Source organism: Pelmatolapia mariae, linkage group LG20 (assembly GCF_036321145.2).
Source record: "Pelmatolapia mariae isolate MD_Pm_ZW linkage group LG20, Pm_UMD_F_2, whole genome shotgun sequence".
NCBI classification, from domain to species: Eukaryota; Metazoa; Chordata; class Actinopteri; order Cichliformes; family Cichlidae; genus Pelmatolapia; species Pelmatolapia mariae.
This window is the reverse complement of record NC_086244.1, coordinates 12,556,423-12,578,831: the sequence shown is the minus strand read 5'-3', so window position 1 is coordinate 12,578,831 and position 22,409 is coordinate 12,556,423. Positions and strand designations below refer to the sequence as shown.

General features: G+C 44.7%; 1 protein-coding gene across 2 annotated transcripts in view; it reads left to right on the top strand.

The window, feature by feature from the left end:
• Positions 1–19,982, top strand: part of LOC134619377 (sorting nexin-7-like) — a 41,763-nt gene extending 21,781 nt beyond the window's left edge. Inside the window, exons 1-9 of one of the 2 annotated variants that reach the window (XM_063465188.1) lie at positions 3,915–3,970; positions 4,344–4,532; positions 5,698–5,808; positions 6,323–6,481; positions 6,592–6,790; positions 8,135–8,334; positions 8,874–8,960; positions 11,962–12,114; positions 18,471–19,982. In XM_063465188.1, coding sequence (XP_063321258.1) covers positions 4,392–4,532; positions 5,698–5,808; positions 6,323–6,481; positions 6,592–6,790; positions 8,135–8,334; positions 8,874–8,960; positions 11,962–12,114; positions 18,471–18,545 — 1,125 coding nt within the window. In that variant the 5' untranslated portion in view covers positions 3,915–3,970; positions 4,344–4,391 and the 3' untranslated portion in view covers positions 18,546–19,982. Of the gene's footprint in view, positions 1–3,914; positions 3,971–4,343; positions 4,533–5,697; positions 5,809–6,322; positions 6,482–6,591; positions 6,791–8,134; positions 8,335–8,873; positions 8,961–11,961; positions 12,115–18,470 lie in introns of those variants that run through there. The other variant, XM_063465187.1, reaches the window with a different exon arrangement.
• Positions 19,983–22,409: the final 2,427 nt, after the last annotated feature.

The window sequence follows — 22,409 nt, the reverse complement described above, 5'->3', positions numbered from 1 at the left end:
CTTACATTGGCTGCCTATTAAATTTCGTATTGATTTTAAAGTTCTGCTGCTTACTTAAAAATGCCTAAACAACCTTGCCCCTGACTATCTCACCGACCTCCTCAGTCTCTATACTCCCAGAGGTTCTTTACGATCTTCTGGCCCAGCCCAGGCACCGTCTGAAGACTAGGGGTGATCTTGCCTTTGCCTCTGTAGCACCAAACCTCTGGAATAGTCTTCCTGCTACCATTCGTGCCTCTGACTCCATTCAATCCTTTAAAGCACGCTTGAAAACGTACCTATTCAACCTGGCTTCTCCGACTCGCTAATTCTCACCGCTCATTAATTGCTGTATCGTTACTCATTTCTCTGGATAATCATGATTTCTCCCTATCCCTACTTACTAATGCTTTTGTTTCTTTCTCTATTTTACCTTGTTTTAATGACTTACTGTTCAGTGTAGTGCTGGGCGATATGGAAAAAATATTTATCACGATATGAATTCTTTTATATCACGATAACGATATATATCACGATATACCACCTGACCTGTGGTCATCTGGAAAGTATGCAGTTTGTAAACAGCGAGTGGAGAGGGTGCAGTGTTTGTTTAGAGTTACCGTAAATCATGTCGCAAATCCGGGTGCACGTAAAGCAGCACCATGTCGCAAAACCACAAGACAGAGTTTCTTTGCGAAAAATATCATTTTTTTATACTTTATTTTCTCTTGCATAAAGTTAAGAGCATGTATAGTGAGAAGACAACACTAATATATTTGCACAGGCTATTTAACCTTTTAAGACCTACCATAGAACCAAGTCCGCCAGAGCTTATCTTTACATTTTACATGCTGTAGTGCCATTTGTGGGAACATTTCAAGTTGCTATACATCAATACAACCGTTATAGCCCAAATTTTAATCATATGTATGCATTAAGTCCATAGTAACTACATAAATTGCAAAAAAAGTGCAATAAACTACAAAAAAATTGAAAATCGTTTTTGTTTTGTTTTTTAGATATATTTCTAGTTAGAGAAATTTAAGAGGCTTATCCCTCAAAACTGTAAATACAAAAAAGTTGCACAAAATAGTTTCCAACCACGAGAAATTTGTTTTGAGTGTCTTCATAGTTTTATGTTTGAGATACACTAATTTGACTTCTAAGCATCCCAGAAACGATACAGAAAAGCATAAAGTCAAACATGACTTTTAAAAACACCAACATAGGCTTTGAAGGTAAAAAACTAAATTTTCCGCGAAAATGACGTCACTTCCGGTTTCGGACAGGTAATGGCGGACATGCGATAGTTCGCGCTGACTTATATTCCAACGTAGGAAGTGTTATGAACAGCTGATCGGATCGGCAAAGCGTGTTTCTGGAATATTATGTTTTTGTTACTGCAAGTCTGGAATATTATGTTTTTGTTGCTGGAAGCGCTTTTTATGCAATTTTTGCAAAGCTATATGTGGAAGGAAACCGTGACCTAGGGCAAGCTAATGGAATAAGATGTAAGTACAACTCCTACGGTTTCATATGCAAAAACAATTATTGCGCTAGCTTACGTGGTTCCAGTTCTACAGGGGTTTAAAAATAGTTAGGGAAAACGGAGTGTGCCTGCTCCGACCGGTTGTAAAGGGTTAATGATATATTTTATGTAATAATTTATAAATTTAGGGTTAGAAACGATAGAAACGATAGAAGACAAATGGCACGATAGACACTTTTCTATCGTCCACACGATATATATCGTCATATCGCCCAGCACTAGTTCAGTGTAATCATTTACTGTTTATTCCTCACTGTGAAGCACTTTGGTGTACCCCCTGGTTCTAAACGTGCTATATAAATAAAATTGTATTGCATTGTGTGACCAAATGAAAACATCTGTCGTTTCAAATTATACACAATCGTTTGTTTTGTGGTGTCGCAAAATCCACTGTTTACTGTTTTCATGGGGCGCAGAGAATACTGTAGGGCAGTGTGATATGACCAAACTCTCGATATAAGACATTTATCGTCCGAACAACGATATATATCAACAAAACTTTACATTTTCTGTGAATTCTGTGAATCTCGGGCAGCTCGACCTGCGTGAAGTGTTTTCAGCTTTCAGAGTGTTTTGACCGATGCATGAAACTGTACATTTTTAGGCATAAGTTGTAACAGCTGCTATTGTCTTTGTATTTATTACACAGCGTGCTGTACGGCTGGGCCATATCATACCGTTCACAGTAACACCGGTATGATGTTGGGCAACGATAAGAAAATGAAATATGGCGATAGAATATGGGTAAAACGCGCATGCGCCGTGCCTTTGTTTTCATACGCACATGGCGGAAAAAGCATGGCGGCGACGGAGAATGAGGAGGGCGAAAGCGGATCGTTGAGTGAAACGGATGAACCAGAACTGGTTTGTAAAAATGCTGCAGCTTCAGTGGTGTGGAACTGGTTTAGCTTTCATCCGTCAGATACACAACAAAGCACTATTTTTGGTAGAGCATGCTAGCGGGCCGTCGTTATTACCGTGTTTTTGGGAAAATACGGCACACTTAAAATCAATCCTTTGATTTTTCTGAAAATTGACAGTGCCCCTTATAATCCCGTGTGCCTTATGTATGAATTCTGGTTGTGTTTACTGACCTCGAAACAATTTTATGTGCTACACGGCGCTCGAAAATCTGTCAAATGTTGTAGTGCGACTTTGCTAAGCTACGAACCCGCACAGCTTGATGGACTGTCGGAGCATTACGGCTATCGTAGGCAGGAGCCTCGCGGAGTGATACGTACTGTGCTTCAACGTAATATTACCGTATTGTGTGTGTATAACCTCTTTTTAAGTTTTGTGGATATTATACATGGTTATGCTGAGGATATGTCGGCCAGTTTCCACTGGAAATGCCTTTTGGTTAAACTGTCAGCAAGGAATTTGCATTTGCACTGTTACATTTTTATATAACTTTAATGCACATAAAAAACAGCTGCTTGTTTAAGTGAAAATACATTGATGGGGATTTTTACACTAATAAAGTTGTGGAGTTGTAAAGTATTTTGTCTAGTGTCAATTATATCGTCAGTTATATCGTTATCGCAAATTTTCAAATGTATATCGTGATAAATATTTCTGGTCATATCGCCCTGCTCTAGCGTGCTGCATAATTTGCAGAGTACAGTTTTCTGGTCTGTGTCAGACTTTGCAGAACCAACCCGTGTCCGTGCTGCAGAGGCAGCCCCTCGTTTAGGAGTAAGGTCCTCGATTTGTTTGGACTGGTCATCATTTCAGTTTATTTTGAAAAATCTCAACAGCTTTATTGTGAAAGGTTTATTTGGAAAAGAAACAAGCGGACGGAGCCACAAGCTGGGTTTACCATAGTTGTTGCTAACGACAACGTGTAAGAACAGTCGCCTGTCCGTGCGTAGTGTGGTTATTTTAAATATAAGAGAAAGAGAGAACTTTAAGAAATGAATACAGCCACCACAGTGAGCGTCAGAACCATGAAAAATTATTGCTGTAAACGGTTTATTTTGTGACACCACGAAACAAACGATAGCGTAATACGAAACGATAGACGTTTTCATATCGTCATCAGATATATATCGTTATATTGAACAGCCCTACCAGCCTGTCCAGCGAAGATGAGGCAGAACCAGGTAGCTCTGCAGCATGGACACGATTTGGTTCTGAAAAGTCTGACACGGACCGGAAAACTGTACTATTGTACAAATGATGGCACAAACCGGCCCCACCTCAGACTCGAACACAGACCTCTTCTACCACCTACGCAAGAATCACGTGAAAGAGAAAGTAAACCTTAGACTCAAAGGTTGGAGCAGGCTTGTCCCCGCAGCACGCCGTGTAATAAATACTCACAAAGAAACAACTAAAAATACAAAGTTTCCACACTCCACTCCAGGTACACGACGCCCAGCTGAAAACGCGTCACACAGGTCGAGTTTCCCGAGATTCACTGATTTTACAGAAAAAGCACAGGTTTGTGATCTATATGGTTATCGGGATGAGAAATGTTTACATCAGGATCGGAGATTTTGGTCACATCGCACAGCCCTGTTTCTTCAGAAACTGCATAAATTGATGCATTTGTTTACTTTCTACAAACATTCATTAAGCCTTTCACCATCAAGCAAAGTCTTCCTTCTATAACAACATTCAACATAAACATGTTCGCCAGTTAAAAACTTCAGATGCTTTGGTGAAGAACAAAATCTCTCCTCCTGAATTCATTGACTGTGTTTCCAAAGCTGACAGGAGTGCACACACAGCTCACACTGATGTGTTGCTGACATATAAAGTGAGCGAGGCTGTGTTTGCTGTTAATATCCACTGCACTTTCTCTGTGCTCCAGAATACTTCCCTGCCAGATGGAAGCCCCTTACCCAACTCTCCCAGCTCCATGGTCAACCAGTACAGACTGGAGGACGATGATGAGGGCAAAGAGGATGCCAACACTAAGGACATCTTCGTCACCGTCGACCACCCAGAGAGCCAAGTGACGGCGATCGAGACGTTCATCTTGTACAGAGTGGTGACCAGGGTGAGGTGGTGGTCACATGGTGTCTCACACACAGCAGTGCTGTTTGGATGCTTTATGCCATTAAAAGCATTTAGTCTCTGTAGTGTGAACAGTTTGTAAAGGCAGACTGCACAGGTGCTGCATTTGATCTATGTGAGGGAACGGGACTGAAAACAGTTCAAGATGAAGAGTATGAAGAGTTGGCCCATGTGTGGCGCACACAGTTATAGGTGTGGGGTGTTTTCAAAGTGTTGACCACAGAAAGATCCTTACTGTGACAGTACTGCCACTTGTGAAAACCTCGGTGGTTTGTATGATGCAGTTTGATGTCTGATTGCACTGTGAAATGAAAGCATGGTATGAATAAGCAATTGGAGTTCAAAAAGAAATCATGGAATCAGTTTATAGACCAAAATGTATTCTAAGCTTTTGACTCATCAGTAGCCACCTTTGCAGGTATAACAGCTGAACACAGTCGTGGCTTCTTTCTACGATAGAAATCAAATCTTCTCCCATATCTGTAGCAGAAGTTCCCATAAATGTGGCACCTGTAGGCTGCTTTGCTTTCACTCTTCTGTCCAGTTCATCCCAAACCAGCTCGATGGGGTTTAAGTCTGGAGGCTGTGCTGGACCTCCATGTTTCAAGCTCACCATCTTGTTCTTTGTTCCTGAGGTAGTTCTGACACAGCTTGGATTTATGTTTTGGCTCATTATCCTGCTGTAGGATGAACGTCTGACCAACTAGGCTCATACCAGAGGGTCCTGCATGGTGCTGCAGAACGCTGTGTAGCTGTTTTGGTTCAGTGAGCCTCTCACTCTGTACAAGTCACCGACCCTGGATCCAGCAAACAGCTCCAGACCATCACACTTCCTCCTCCAGGAATTAGTAGCAGAAGCTTTCAAGGCTGGATCAGCCTCCATTGCTGCAGAACACATTTAAACCCATGTTGTGTTCCCTGAAAAAAGCCATTTTGTATAATTCTGAAATGTACATTATTTTTCAGTTGACCTTTTTTTAACTTCTGTCAGTTCACCACTTACCATTTCAAGTAATTTGTTGGACTTGAACAACTTGAATTGCAGTAAAGAATTGGCATGTTCAAAAACCTTTGAGCAGTAGTGTAAATGTCTGTATATATGTGTGTTAACTGATACTGTCTGTACTCATGTGTCTCTCTCTCTCCAGACCACTCGGAGTGACTTTGACTCCAGTGAGTACGAGGTACGGCGACGCTACCAGGATTTTGTGTGGCTCCGTAGCAAACTAGAAGAAAAGCACCCCACACTAATCGTCCACGTACGTATCAGCTCACCAGGTCACTGCTCTGCACAGCTGTAGGCTGCTGCACACTACTGCGAGGCATGTGCATGCATCAGTTCATTCATTCACAGTCACAGACTGCAGGACCATTTCTGAGCTTCCCTTTCTGTGTTTTTTGTGCTGTTGGAACATGAAAGATTGTTGAGGTCTGAAGTTCAAGCAAAGCCACCGTCCTCATTTCCAGCTCTGTATGTGTGTGTTGGTTAGGTTGCTGCTCTGCCAGGACAGAGATACTCTTAGGTGTGTTTGTCATAGAGAGGATATCTCTCATGTGGTCGCCTCAGGCGTGTAGCCCCACCCACCTGCTGCTCACAACTCATGCAAAGCTGCTCTGCTAGAATTGACCAATGAAAATAGACGGCTACGAAGAGTCTAATGCGTCTCGCCCTCTTCTGCACTCTTATGGACAAACTTGTGTAAATGGGGTGACGTGGAACAGCTTCCGGTCTGATATCGCCGTCTGTCACACTTCTATTGTTTCTGCCTCCAGCCCCTCCCAGAGAAGTTTGTTATGAAAGGCATGGTGGAGCGCTTCAACGACGACTTCATTGAGACGAGGAGGAGAGCCCTGCACCGCTTCCTCAACAAGATATCCGAGCATCCCATCCTGTCCTACAGCCAGCACTTCCAAGTCTTCCTCACTGCACAGGTGTGTGTCTGACGCACGGATGCACACCACACACACACACACACTTCTGGTTTTAGAATGAATTGAATTGTGACTCTGTGGTATTTTGACCCTCTGAATGGCTCCTCCAGGATCTGGCACCTCACAGGAAACAGGGACCGGGCTTCTTGAGCAGGATGGGGGAGACGGTGAGAGCGGTGGCCAATTCGGTCCGAGGCCTCAGAAGCCGGCCTGAGGAGTTCGCTGTGATGCAGGAGTACGTGGACGACTTCAGTAACAAGATGTGCTGCATGGACAAAGTCACCCAGAGGATCGTCAAGGAACAAAGAGGTATCCGTCTGTCTGTTCAGAGGTATTCCCAATCCAAGCTTAGTGAGCTCCAGGCTCTCCTCCCAGAAGGACATGGCTCTTATTCCTCCATATCAGAGGAGTCAGACTCAGATGCTTCCTGGCACCCTCTGTACATCTCATATAGTGCACACAGTTTAAGCTGCTTTAGCCTGCATACAGCTGCAAGCTGCTTTACAACCCAGCACAGCTCCTCCCCTCATGTTGACCCAATGAGCGATGTCTCTGTGGTCACTGATGGAGAGATGGCTGAGCCATGACTGCACATGACAATACGAGTCTTCTTTGGAGGAGAGTTCTTCTTATTGAGGGTACATTATCTCTGTATACAATATATTCATGTGCACATATTGTTCCACACTTTGTTCTTCTGTTACAGTGTCACCAGTATCCATGGTATCACTGATCAGCTGTGTAGGTGAATTGTGGGTAATACATGTTTTCGGTCCAAGTGAAAAACTCTATTTCTCACACTGTGTTCAGACACTTTTTACTGTCGAAACCTGCTTGTTTAAACTGGCTTACTCGCTTTAATACAGATTTTACTTGCTGTCAAATCGTGTTTTGTTTTTTGCAATTTGTTGTTTGTGGTTGTATTTTGCTGTTTTTTTTTGTATTTTAATTTATTAGAAACTATTTTAATCTACTGTTTTATTGAAGTCTTTTTCTTTGTAAGGTGACCTTGGGTTTTAAAAAGGCGCCCTCAAATAAAATGTATTGTTATTAGTAGTAGTCAAGGTATGGCATCAAGCCAGGTAAACTGGTGTAGTGATCTGGTCCCATCTGCAGGGCTCCTCTGTGGCAGGACGAGCAGTGCCAGAGCTACAAATGACCTCCTGCAGGCCACCGGTGTCAATGCCTCTAACCACACAATGAGAAACTTCATGAGGGTTTTCCCTCATGATTCTGCTCCAGTGTGTGTGCCAGATATCCTTGGGCAGCACGCTAACCCAAGTTACTGTCTGAGTGTAAATGTGTGTATGTTAGAGAGAAAAAGGATGTCAGTGGGTTAGTGAGGTAAGTTATAATAAGCACTACAGGCGTCTGTGGGCATCCAAACTACCGAGCAGCATTTTGCCACATCGTTTTCTCACTTTGATCTTCAGACTGTCGGAGTTGGATTCAGCCCTCTTTTCCATTTGGCACCCTCCTCTCCTAACACGTTACCCACTCCGTGTCAGTACAGACACCAGCCACTCACATGTGATGTGTTCAGAGTGTCTCACCCTTTAATTCTTTGCAACACTTCCTGTGACCTGCTTCTGTGTAGCTAACAGCACCGCCGGGTCTGAAAATGAGTCTTTGTGTTTTCCTCTGTGCTTCCAGAGTATGTGGACGAGTTGAAGCAGTACAGCCCCACCTACGCCCGGTGGGGGGAGTTGGAGGAGGAGCTGACGGAGCCGTTGAAGGGCGTGGCCAGCTGTGTGGTGGAGTGCAGTAAGGAAGCAGAAGAGCACGTCCAGCATCTGTCTGAGGTCCTGGTCCCTGCCCTGCACGAGTATGTCCTCTGCGCTGAAACGCTGAAGGTGAGGCATGAGCACGCTTCACCTGTGATGGTGCTCTGCAGGTGGGGCTTGATGCAGAGCAGCGGTAAGACAAGGTGTGATGTCAAAGTTGAACACCGAACACTCGAAGCGCTGTGCGCTCATTCAGGGGCTCGGGGGAACCCTGTGCAGCAGCTTCTCCTCATTGTGTTTCTCTTTAAAAGTGCAGTGTTAGTGGGCCTTAGCATGTAGCATGGAGGTGACACTCCTGCCACTAACAGTAGAACAGACACAGCACAGTGTGTGGAGCAGATACTGGCTGTGACTCCACAGGTAACATCTGAGATTCACTGTGGAAAGGGAGCATGCAGCAGTGTGACCTTTAACCTAACAACTTAACCTTGTTCATCCAGCTCTGGGAAAGCACGTGTGTGACAGAGAATATGGAGACAAGAACAAAGTGCTGCTCTGTGATGCCATGTGTGTATTTGCAAATGTCACATTCTTTGTGTCACCTGAGTGTGTGAGTGAAAACGTCACAGCATGTGCACTGACAGCAGGTCTCTGGTGGTTTGTGGCAGGCTGTGATGAGACGGAGAGACAACATCCAGGCAGAGTTTGAAGCCAAGAACGAGGCTCTGCTGACCAGGAAAGCAGAGCAGGAAGCAGTAAGTTTAATTTGATCCACACATGCTGATAAAAAAGCACGCACACACTTTCCTCCTCCCCTGCACGTGTCTGAGCCAGCCGTGCGTTTGGCCGTCCTGCAGTCATCTCTGAGATTAGCTGTAATAAAGTGAGGTGTGCAGTGGGCCTCTCTCACAGGGCTGCCCTCACCTCATATCGGGAAGGAGGAGAGGGCTCCCGGGGAGGATTATCTAAATATCTCTGCTTGTAGGCTGGAGGTCTGTGCTGAGCTGAGAGTGAATAAAAGCTGCTGATATTACTTCCTGCTGCGCACTGACAGCTGATCGTGGCAGGAGCAAAATTCCTTCTCAGATGACGCTTCGCTTCGTAATGTCAGGACGTAAAGACCCGAGAAGAAAGGCATCTTTGTGTGTGTGTGTGTGTGTGTGTGTGTGTGAGACCTGCAGGTGTCTGTCCCCCTCATCAGGCCAACATGCAGTCCCATCTGTTAGATGTTAATTAAGAAGCTGTGCTTCCCCCACAGACCGCCGTTGTGCTCTTGCTTTGTGTGAGCTCTGATTTAATCCAGCCCTCCAGGTTCTGCTGTGTATCAGCCGCTAATGCCTATAACAGACCTGCACTAATGAGAAGTGAATGTCAGAGGAAGGCTGAAAGACATGCTTTCATTCAGCTTCAAGGTGTTGCTGTAGAAGGCGGCGGCGTTACTGGGAAGGAAACGGGTCTCGCTGCTCTGTGGGCGTGGACCCGGCAGGTCTCTGCGGCTGCTGTCAGTCGTGCTTGTGTTGCTCTCTGCTCTGTCTCACTCCTCACTGGGCAGCAGTGCTGCCTGTTTTCTCACAGCATAGTGTAACAAACGGTGCCTCTGTCACAGAAGGCGTGGTAGTCATGTGACTATACAGTCTCTGCTGGGGTCTACTGGTGTAATGGGCGATGAAGGTGAGGAAGACGGAGAGCGGGACAGATTGCTCGTAAAGTTGGCACCGCCCACAAATTCAGACAATCAAGTTATACGTGCAGAATGTGTCCATGTAATTCCAAACAGCCAGTGTTGTGTAGCAGTGTTACCTCCAAGTACACACTTTAAAGTACACATCACATCGACTCTCAGACCACATAAGCACCCACACAAACATGCTGTGTGAGTGTGTGTGTGTGTGGACATACTGGTGTTGTGCGTTGAAGAGAAAGATTTGATCAGATCATTGGAGATCAGGTCTAATCACGCTGTTCAGCTCACTTCCAAACATTTGTTGTTCTCAACAGGAAGCACAGAACAGTCTGTGGGAAAGTGTCCTAAATGTTTCTTCATGGCAATCAAAGAGGACGTCAGAAGGAGTCCAGCTTGTGCGGGCTAGCACTGATCTTCACATCTGTCAGCACATCTGGTCCTGACTCAGCTGCTGACCCACTGGCTGTGCTTCCTCCATGTAGCTGCTTTACATTTGACCTGAAGCCTGCGTCATTATGACCAAATTTCATCACTTAGTTAGCTGACAGCCAAATGCTGTGAGCGACTGGGCAGCAGCTGCGATACAGCCGAGCTCACTACATTACTGTGCAGTTTGTTGAGTAAATCCAAACTCCCTCTGAGCTTCTTTGCAGTTTTATTGGCCTCATAGTTTCTTCTGCGGGAAAATGAGGCCTCGAGTGATATTTTGTCTTAATGCAGTTATGAATGTTCTTATTGAAGGAGACTCTTTAAACACTGTAGTTGTTTTAAACTGCAGCTCATCCTGCTGTGAGGTTGTTGGGCTTTCACCATACGTTGTTATTGCTCTTACATTCATTAACCCACTTCCACTGACGGCCTCAGTGGAAGTGGAACTCCACTCATTTACAGTTGCAGGTGAGAACCTCAGAGCTGCAGGTTGTGATTCCTTCGTCCACTGAGCTCAGACTGGTCCACATGTGATCTAACAGCCTGCTCCTTCACCTCCCTTCAGTCACACAGGATGCTGCAGGAGCTGGCTCTTCATCACCATGGAAATCAGAACCTCCTGTACACCCACTAATAATTTGCTCAACCAGCACCGGCAGGCTTTAAAGTGCTTGAATTTAAGCAGTGAGGTCAAAACAGAGGCTTGAGCAACCAGCCCTTACCTCTCACATCCTTTAGGTCTTTTATTTTGAAAGTGAATCCTGTTATGCTCTTTATTTGTCTACTGTGAACCCAAAACCACTAAAAGTGTCTGACACCAAGCAGCTTTGGAGCATTGGTGTTTGAACCCATCATATAGATGCAGCGCTGAGAAGTGATCTGATTGGTTAGTGGAATCTGTAGTCACATGTGACTGAGCTGCTGGACACAGCACGCAGTCTGTGTGTGAGTCTGTGTCAGCTGACTACACTGACCAATAAGACGAGAGGCTCCTCAGACATCGCACATTAAACTTCCTTCTAGAACGTCACCTTTGATGGGAAGAAATGCTCGACTTTATGAGTCACGTATTCCACAGGCTGTGTGTGTGTGTGTGTGTGTGTGTGTGTGTGTGTGTGTGTGTGTGTGTGTGTGTGCGTACGTATTGTGGCCAGGAGGGGGCACTGTTATCTAAGTGAAGTGCACACACTGACCTCTGGCTTTCATGTGCTTCACTGAGAGTGATGAGGTGAGTGTCTGTGGCAGGAAAACTCCCAGCATGCACTCTGCTCCCACAGTAACACACCTAAATATCATTTCACAGTGACATGAAGTTGTGCTGTAACTGCTTTATCTTCTACACTGATGTGTGTGTGTGTGTTTGTGTAAATGCTTTGCCAGGTGAAAATAGGTGTGGAATAAACAGCTTCACACAATTGCATACATGCACACACGTACACACGTACACAGGTACATGTTCCTGTGTACAGATACATGTACCTGTATAGGTAAGTGTAGTAGGTGCTGTATTGAACCAGTGAATGCACTGCCTGTTGTGTTAGCACAGAGGCGTGCTGTGGGAGGAGCACAGGGATACATCAGGACGTCATGTTTCCATAATGAACAATAATATGTCAATAAGCATAACGTGTGTTTGGCGGCAGCTTCAGGAGGAGGTGGATGTCCTGGCAGATCGGATGGAGCAGGCCAACAACAGCCTGAAGGGAGACTGGGTCCGCTGGCAGCACAGCATGAAGACTGACCTCAGATCAGCCTTCATCTCTGCTGCAGAGAAGAACGTGGAGTACTACGAGAAGGTGAGCTCACCTGAGAAGCTTAGACGCAGCACGCAGAGACACCTTTCATCTCACCTGACTTTGGTTTGTATTGAAGAAGGTTGTGTGCTGTTCAGGTGAGTGTGAGCGCAGCCTGAGCTGCTGTTGTTGAAGTGTGTGCTCAGCAGCTCAGAGTCCATTTGTACCTACATGACACTCTGACTGTACTGATGACAGACTTCCATTCAATTCATTTTCACATCAGGCGTCATTAAAATGTGTGTTGTGCATGTCCAAGAGTACATGCTGACTGAGTGCATGCTCGTGGAAACTGAGTGAAGAGCACTGAGATATTATTGCAGATGGCTGAAGCAGAGACGCTGGTGGAGCAGAAAGCTCTTACAGCACTCACTCAGTTGGTTGTAGCCCTGCAGTCTCCACCCAGACACGCCCCCAGCTCCTCTGTGCTCCAGCAGAGGGCAGCAGCTCTGCCTGCAGCCCGCCTTGTGCTTACGTCAGCTCTTTGACTTCATGGTGCCACATCCTGCAGGTAGAACACTGACTCCACCTCTCTCACAGCTTTGGAGATGAAACTTCTCCCACTCGTCAACGTAACACATCTCTTCTGTGGATTCTTCTCGGCTCCACTGAGCAGTGGAACAAAGGCTGGACTGGTCTTACTGCTTTAGAGCGCCGTGTGCGCTGCTGAGCGGACCGTACTGGTCCTGGATCAGATACCGGGCTGGATTCTGGACTGGGATGACCTGTCCCGCCCTCCTGGTCTGAAGCCCAGTCACAACAGCAGTCGCATCAAGCTGCTTTAAATTGTAAAGACACTCCAACAAAACAGATGTGGAAGTGAAGAAAGGCTCAGACAGGATCATGAGTCTGAAGATGGAAATCAGAGTGTTGGTGTTGAACGCTGTCAGTGCGTATGCTCCACAGGTTGGAGGTCAGCGGGAAGAGAAAGGGGAATTCTGGAAAAGTTGGATAAAGTGGAGGAGAGTGTCTTGAAGAGGGGTCAAGACTGGAGTTTGGAGTAGACTTCAGTGAATTAAACAGAGGTGATGAGGAGGTGCTGAAGAGAGAAATGCAGAAGGAGACATGATAGTGGATTTTGTGAAATATCTACAGTGAACACTTCAAGAACAGGGAGGGAGATAGAAGTATGAAGGTAGAGCCGGTGACTAAATGATGGAAGCTGAAGAAGGAAGAATGTTGAACAGAGTTCAGCTCGGGGTGGTCGGGAAGAGTAACCAGATGATGTGCTGAGAGAAACTGCCAATAAGGTGTTTGGTGCATCCTCTGAACAGAGGAAGGAGGCTTGGGATGCTCCTGGTAGCTAGTTTTTTAACATCGGAGTTTCAGACTGGTCAGTTTGTCTAATGTTTTCTCTTGTTTACTCAGTTAAGTTACATTCGAGAAGTGTTTCATGGACAGTGTCAGAAACTAATAACAAAGGCATCTGAAACCAGTTATCATCTTCTTCAATAATGAACCATGTGCAGCACCTCGTATCGTGCTTTATGATCATTACACCTTATAAGAAAGTAGACCCGAGTACTGGGAGGCCCAGTATAAAGAGAGCTGACGTGTGTGTGAGCCTGGAAAAAAGTCCTTTTTCAGAATCCAGTGGAACCAGGAAGTCTGGATCAGGTCTCTGTTTAAAAAGTCCTAATGTCTGATCCTATCATAGACAATGCAGCTGATCGGGGAAAGGATTCACCCAGCTGTAACTGCCTCCTGTGATCTACTAAAGCTAATGCTCACTTTGTTCTGATCTTTCAGAGGAGAGAAACAGACATGCCTTGGCCACGGCATGCCCGTCTCTGTGTGGGTATAATCCAATAGGGAAGGAGCCAAGTTATTGGAAGTTGTTTTGCAGTCAGAAACAGTGAGCAGAGAAAAAGCCAAAAGTCATAAATCCAATTAGTGCGTCCACAGTTTGGACAGTGTTTGCCTCTTTGGCTCACACGTCTCATTGGCCTTGTTTTCTATATTTATTCCACATCAGAGGCCTCTTCAGCAGAAGTGCTACATCACTGCGAGCACAAACTCCGCTGTGTAATAGCTGTGCACGGTTTGGTTTGCTGTGAGAGCAGTTTGTGTTGTCTTGAGGAACCGCAGCACGGGGAAGGTGTTGAGAAAGTAATGAGAGCCATTCTTTACAGGACGGGAGAATAGCCCGAGTGAGGGCATCAGTGGACACACAGTGATCAGAGTTGCAGTGGGATAAATGGGCAGGCCTGAGCTTCCTGAGCTGGGATCCTTTCACTGGCTCATTCGTGACTTTAGTGGAACTCTACACAGCGACGTTTAAAGAGCTTAGTGTTTGCACACTGTGTGCTCTGGGGTGTCAGTTTCCATCTGCGCGATCACAGAGGCTGTGTGCACATATTGTTATTCAGGTGCATACGTGGGCCAGTGTGGCCATGGGGGCTGTGAATGATTTATTGGTCTGGAGCCCAGAGAGGCTATAAGAATCTAATAAGAAACCTCCACCTGGGAGGATTTGATAGCAGCTAAGAGCGATGCAGGCAGGACTCAGAAATAGATGGAAGTAAATGAGTGAGGATGGAGAGATCAAGGAAAGAAGGGGTGGTGTTGCTACATCAAGTCAAAAACAGTCGATGTGATCCTTTAAGGCATCGAGTCCACTCAGTCATATGTGAAGCAGGACTGGCAAGAGAACACGTTCATTCATGATCTATTCATCAGAGTCAGAAGTTACGTAGTCACACTAAGAATGTAACTAACCAGTTAAAGTTATAGTCTTATTAATGATGCACTGATTGTCATTGTGATACACAGTTATGAGGAGCTCTGCCTTCATTCTGGATGGCAGAGCCCATTTCTATGGTTACCTCATAGCAACAGTGTGCTGGAGAAGGGCTGCTGTAAATAGAAATATCATCTCTGAGCCTTCGGTACTGCTGCAGCGTCTCGTCTTCCTGATGTTGCTGTCACTCGGTATCGCTGTGTTTGTCACTACGGCCGTCTTCCTCTACTTGTCCGCTACCCATTGACCCATTTTGACTTCGGGATGTCCAGACGTACTCTGCACAGATCACCATAAAAAAATGTATATACATAAAAATAATATAATATTTTAAAAAAAATAACACCCTGAATCCTGAGTGGTTTCTGTGGAAGTACAAATTGAGCAAGTGCAAGCGATTAGTTGGGTGAAGTGTGCACAGTGAAGGAGGGGGTGACCATGTGACCTGATGAACAAATGCATGGAGATATTGAGATGACAGTTTGGTTTCTAAGTAGATTATCTTATTGGGCATCCTCTCTCTCTGCACTCACCAGGCATCTGGACAGGATGCATGATGGGAGAAATGAGAAGAATCTGGCAGAAGTGTACTAAGTAGAGAGGTCAAAGGTTGCACACAGAGGTGAGAGAGGAGCTTTGGTGAGGAAGCTGCGGGTGGTCGAGTGTCTGCGGGGCATGTATGAGGGCTGCAGTAAGCGTAACAAATGGTTCACAGCGGAGGTGGGATTACACTGAGGGATATGTCTAATTCCTGCTTCCAGTGGTGATGAACAGGCTGGTGAGACACGAGCATCTGTGTGAGCGGGTGGAGAGTGAGTAGGGGGGCAGCAGGGTGATGACGGCTCACCAGCTGGCCCCACATTTGTTCCTGACACCAGCTGAATGCCACCCCGCTCTGAGTTCTGGTACTTTTCTGTCTATGTTTTAAAGAATTATACGTTTTTGTGCTACAAGAGGACCAACACACCTGCCCATCTCTGTGTGTTTGTCCTGATTCTGGTCACCTGCTGAGCACCAATGAGTGTGGAGGAGAGCTGTCAGCTGATCAGGTTTTCCTAATGAGCTCAGAGTTGAGTCAGGGCTGTGTTTCTGACTGTGCACTGTCCTCTCGTCCCATTCTTCACACTCAAAATGTGGTTTTAGTGTCAGGGTCACAGTTGGGTTATGGTTAGGTTAAAGGTTAAAGGGTAAGTGGCGAGGGAAAGCGTTATGCCAATTAGATGTCCCCACAAGCTATGAATACCCGACATGTGTGTGCACGCGTGGACAAGATGATGTGTGTGGAAGTAGAAAGTGCTCTGTGCTCGAGCAGGAAGCAGCAGCAGTCTGTTAGGATTGGTTGTCATGACGGAGTTTGTCTGAGGCGACGCCGTGCTGCGCTGTCGTGAGGCTCTGACTCTGCCTCGCATAAACTTTCTGTGCGCTGACCCTGAGATCTCACACGGGCGTTTGAGTGTGTCTGTTCGTGATGGTGTGTGCTTGGCATTTTCACTTTGTGGTTTCATGGCTTCTTGCTAACAAGATAACTGCTTTTTTTAGGGGGGAGGGCTGGGCGATATGGCCTAAAATTCATATCTCGATGTTCTTTACCTGGATGGCGATATACGATATATATCTCGATATTTTTTAAAGTCATAAAGTAAGAACAAAAAGAGAGTTTAGTCACAGCTGTGTCCCAGATGTCACACAGGCACTTTTATTAACATACAGCGTAGATGTACATGAAAAAATTACTCAAAAGTAAATTATGAGCATTTATTAAATAATAATGCTCCATAAATAAAATAAAACAATGTTGTTTTTGTGCATAACAAAGAGCTCACAATTGTGCAGTCAAAATGTAAACTAACAGACGCTGAGCATAATAACAAAGACAGATTTCACAGCTGCTCTGTTCCCAACTTCTACTGCGTGACTGACAGCCTGGAGTTTGAAATCATCTTTGTAACCGTGTCTCTGAACAGGTGCCATTTATGGTCCTTATACACACACAATACGGTAATATTACGTTGAAGCACAGTACGTATCACTCCGCGAGGCTCCAGACTACGGTAGCCGTAATGCTCCGACAATCCATCAAGCGGTGCAGCTCCGTAGCTTACCAAAGTCGTACTAAAACATTTCTGACAGATTGCTGAGCGCCGTGTACCACATAAAATCGGTTCGTGGTCAGTAAGCACAACCAGAATTCATACATAAGGCACACTGTTGATTTTTGAGAAAATGAAAGGATTTTAGTGTGAGGTTATAGTCTGAAAAATACGGTATACGAGTTTTGTAAGTAGTTTGTTTCGAGGCAGGAGGCTGGAGACTTCGCGGTCTGGGATACAGCACACAGTTTCACACACTCTTCATTTTGCACTTTATGGCGCGGTTGTAAATGGTGAAAATACTAGTAGTGCTAGCTGCACGGTGTCAACACGTTAACGAGGTAACCGCTAACGCATTGATGCCATGCAGCCCCACGCACGGGGCGATCTGCGGTAACTCGTTAACGGAGATTTGCCGCGTTAATACAGTTATGGTGTTAACGCCATTTTAACGAGAGTAACGCTGCAGCACTAAAATAGTAATCTCCAAATGTTTGCTTTTTACCGAGCAGCTCCTCTTTGATATCTGCCGTGTCCGTCCTGTCGCTGCCTGCAGGTGAAGCGATGGAGGAGGGGGAGTTCAGTGTTCAGTGAAGGAGAGAGGCGAGGCCGAGTAACGCAGCGTAGAGACAAAAGTGGACGAAAGAGGCAAACCTGCGACTCCACAAGTATAATTATAACGTAACATAGACTATATCGATATAAACGATATTGTCACATCTCGTATAAAAATATATCGATATTTTTAAAAACTCGATATATCGCCCAGTCCTAGGAGGGGGTATGTCACAGAGGGGGGATTCGCTGTGTCGAATCCGCTGCAAACCCCGTGCGCACACACACACACACACACACACACAGGGACTGCACTGATGAGATGATGAGGGCCTTCATCACCCTCAGACGGTGTGCGATCACACTGTTCGGTGTGACGGGGCTGCCAAGAACCAACAACAGAGGTTTACTTTGATTTCACAAACATGATGTAGGAGCAGGTCATGGATGACGAGCTTGAGTGTTTCTTCTCATTCTCTCTCTCTTGACTGTGTTTAAAGATGGGACACACTCTGGGGTCAAATTGAAACAAAGGCAGGTGTGACTTGAGGTCAGAGGTCAAATGTGATATCTTAAATCTGTTTTCAGTATGTTGAAGGACATAACTAAAGATTATCTTGGTGATTACTCGATGATCAGTCCCTCTGTCCATCTCTGCCTCCTGTGGTGGGCTTACAAAAACACATTTATGTGGTCTTAGAATGTGACATGTAAACATTAAAAATCCACATCGACCAATTTTTATAGTTGATGTCAAAGTGGCAATGAATATGTTGAGTTATAGTTTCTACGTTCACGCTTTTTGTCAATTTTCCACCAATAATGATGAAGCTGACTTTGAAGGCCTCGTGGATGGAAGGACTGTTAGTACGAGCTGCCGTTCCATGTGCACTGAAAACAAAGTTTTATTCTCCACCCAGTGTTCACGCGGCTGCTACTCGTAGGAATATTAATATTGTCCGTCTTTATTTCAGTGTCTGGCGGTGTGGGAGTCGTTCCTGGTGTCACAGAGAGCAGAGTCCAGCGGAGGCCAGGAAGACGTTGCTTAAAATGTGGAGTTCAAAGGTCGACGCCGCCCCCACCCCCAACCCGCACACGACACACACCGCTCTCTCCAGCAAAACCTTCAGATGTACGAGGACTTGAAACCACTGTCCATCTGCTTTCTGTCTCTCCTCCTCTGACAGCAAACTGCTGAATCCCAGTCTCACCATTCCAACATTACTAAAACCAGCACTGTAATCCACACACACACACACACACATGCAACAACCGTGTGATTGGCAAAGGTTCTCTGGTTTGTGTCGTTGTTGTGCTGCATGTTTCCTACAGTGACGGCCATAGCTAGCAGCTGGCTCCTGTCAGGTGACAGGATGCCCTCAGGTGTCCTTCGGTAACTCGTGGATTTGGCAGCAGGAGGCGTTTTCACACAAAGCAGGGACGATCAGTTAGTGCCTCAGAAAATCCTGCTCAGTGATTTTGCCACAACAACAAAGTTGAAGTTTAATTTGTAATAAATGGTACATTGATATTGATTTCTACTTTAATATTTAAAGTTTATAATGAAATTCTGATGTTTATTAGTCATTAGTGATGCAGTAGTTTTAGTAAGTTCTGAATTGTATAGAAGTGATAGTAGACAACAACAGACACGGCTCATGATGGTGATGATGACGATGAGCCTGTGGCAGGCATGTTTGCTACATCAGCCCGATGTTGTTGTGCAGATTCACCAAAGAGCCGTGTTTCCTCACAGCTGCTGCTGTCTGCACGTGTGCAGCAGCGTGTTTAAGCCAAACGGACATCTCGTACTGAAGCGACCAAAGTACCTGTGAGCTGAAACCTAATCAGTCAGTAATTGAAAAGCAAAGCAGTTTTCAGGCTCAGTCTTTACTCACCTGCTTCTGTCCTTGTAACAGCCATCTATCTGTTACTATTAATCATTAAGATGAGGAAATGATGGGTTTGCAGGAAACATCCATACGTAGCACTACAGTTTTACAGCCCTATGTTAAAATAATAATAATGATAAAACGTCAGTCTTTCGGAGATTATAAATGTGATGGTCTGAGTCATGTGTCCATGCTAATGGTAACAATAGTGAACCAGAGACATAAAAACACAGCTGCGATGGCCTCGTCAGAGCGTGACCGTCTACTTTTATCAAGACGAGTTACTGAAAGTTGAAAATCTGAATCCTTCTTATTGCCAACTTTGACTGCAGGTGGGGAGACAGCTCTCTGCTAAAGTTATGCACCAAACAAATGTCTCACATTTCATTAACAAACCTCACGTGTGATGAAAGTTGAATCAGATGCATGTGAGCTGCAGACAACACTACTGGTTTGCTCATCTGCACTACAGCAGCCCCGTTCCAGCTGTTCCACCCACCGTTTCATACTGTGGACCTTCTGCTCACTGCTTTTATCATTGTGAAAAATAATATGTAATAACATGATTTGAGATACTGACAATAAAGACTGATGTGATGCTACAGAGTTTGTCTTCTTTTTGGAGTGTAGAGCAGCAGCAGGAGTTCTGTTAGGTCATCAGTCAGCGGACCATCCATTGACAGCATGGTCCCTGCATCATCTGGGCGTGCTCCTAAGTAGTTTTGTTCTCAGCAAATTAAAATGCATATCAATAAAGATTTTCAGCGTGAATATTCAGTTCATCGTGATCCGGTGTGTGATTTCAGTTTAGACATGCTGCCTGTTAAAGTTCATTTCATTTTGTGCAGGCCACAAGCTGAGGTGATGCCCACTTCTGTGTCATCAGGCTCTGGAGCAGTGTCGCACATGAATGACTTTCCTGTGTTTAAATGGGAACATGTAGCACTGAGAGTGCTGATGATGTACAGATAAAGTCAAAGATTAATGTCTTCCTGCTCCTGACTTGTGAAGTTGTTTAAATATAGTATAGATCTCTGTCACCCTTCCTCTGACGATGTCACTGACTGAACTGATTAATCCACTTTGTACAAGACTCCACTGATCTTTTTTATGTGGAGCTCTTAAGAGACTGAGGAAGAGGGGTGGGGTTAGTCGTCTCTTTGCTCATGCAAAGACGTTCTCGTGTTACCACACTTGTTTGAAATTCACCCCCGTGGCTAAAGTGTACCAACTAGTACCTACACATCCATTAGATACAAAGCAGCATCATTAGCATTTGGTTTCCAGTTCAAAACTACAGAGTAGGAAGTACTGTCATCAGCTCAGGTCAGAATTTGAAGCACCTTTGATGACAGCATCATCAACGCACATATTAAACAAATATGTAAGACTGCTTTCTTCCATTTGTCCAACATCTCTAAAGTTACAAATATCCTGTCTCTTAGTGATGCTGAAAAACTAGTTCATGCATTTATTACTTCCAGGCTGGACTACTGTAAATCATTATTATCAGGAAGTCCTAAAAACTCCCTGAAAAGTCTTCAGTTAATCCAAAATGCTGCAGCAAGAGTCCTGACAGGGACCAGAAAGAGAGAGCAGATTTCTCCTGTTTTGGCTTCCCTTCATTGGCTTCCTGTTAAATCCAGAATTCAAAATCCTGCTCCTCACATACAAGGTCTTAAATAATCAGGCCCCATCTTATCTTAATGACCTTGTGGTACTGTATCTCTCCACTTTGCCCTCAGACTGCAGACTTACTTGTGGTTCGTAGGATATTTAAAACTAGACTGACAGATAGCAGCAATTAGAAATTAAACAGATGGTGTGGTGTCCTTGTCTATAAAACTGAATCTTGGTTTCATCTGTCCAGATATTTTTTAGTTCCAGACCCATGAAGGCCGTGGCAGAGACCGTGTTAAGGTTACTTTATTTATACCTAAAGGTAAATTAGCTTTGCAGAAAAATGACAGCATTTTCATCTCTTCACAAAACACACACAATGAAACCTGACAAACACATATTTGATAATTCAACAAAATGAATCAAATCAAAACAATTCTTATTGAGTTCAGTGACAGCAGCAGGACAAAGCTGGTTTATAACGCTTTGTCCTGCATCTTGGAGCTGGAAACCTCCGTCCTGAGGAAAGAAGCTGGAATTCACCCCCGAGGAAGGAGACCATTTTAAATAACTGTTAAAGCCATCCTCTGTTTAGAGTACAGGGAGGCTGAACAGGACTGTGACTCACCTGTGGAGGAGAACACTGGGTCAGAACCCCATTTATTCCCACCAGGATTTTCCTGATTTAAAAGTCTTTTGATTTAAATATGGAGCTGTATTGTATTAGCAGAGGACAAATCGATGAACTGAAGTTTTACTCTCTACGTGTTTGAGAATCAGGGTAAGTAGAGTCCTCTATTGGGCCACTATACAAACTGCAGTGGATCCAGCTCGTGTTCAGTCTCTTCCATTTCTGAAGATTTTTTCAAATACTTCCATTACAACAGGCCTGAAGTCATTTAGAAACTTTGGACGACTAGATTTGGTGACAGGAACCACAACAGCTTCTGTCCAAAGAGAGGGCACATGTTGTATTTGCAAGTATTTATTCAAAATAACCTGAAATATAGGACTGAGTTCTTTAGCACAAGGTTTAATTAGGCGGCCACTAATGTTATGAGGACACAGCTCGGCCTTTTGGACATCACTGAGTACAGTGATAAAGTGCTGAGTATGTTTCAGTTTCTGTTTCAGTTCCAAAATATCCTCGTTAAAATCAGAAGAACTAAAATGATAATAAAACATATTCAAAGCATTTGCAAAATCTCTGTCTGAATTAAACCCGTCTGAGTTGATCTGACTGCTGCTCTGGGGATTTTAAAGCCCTGCTGTGGTTTTCATACAAGTCCAGACAGACCCCAAATTTTTTTGCAGCCAATTTGCTTTCAAGAAGGTTTTTGTAGCTCTGTTTTGCTTTCAGGATTTTGGTTTTCAGGTCTTTGGTGGCTGCATGAAAGTTAG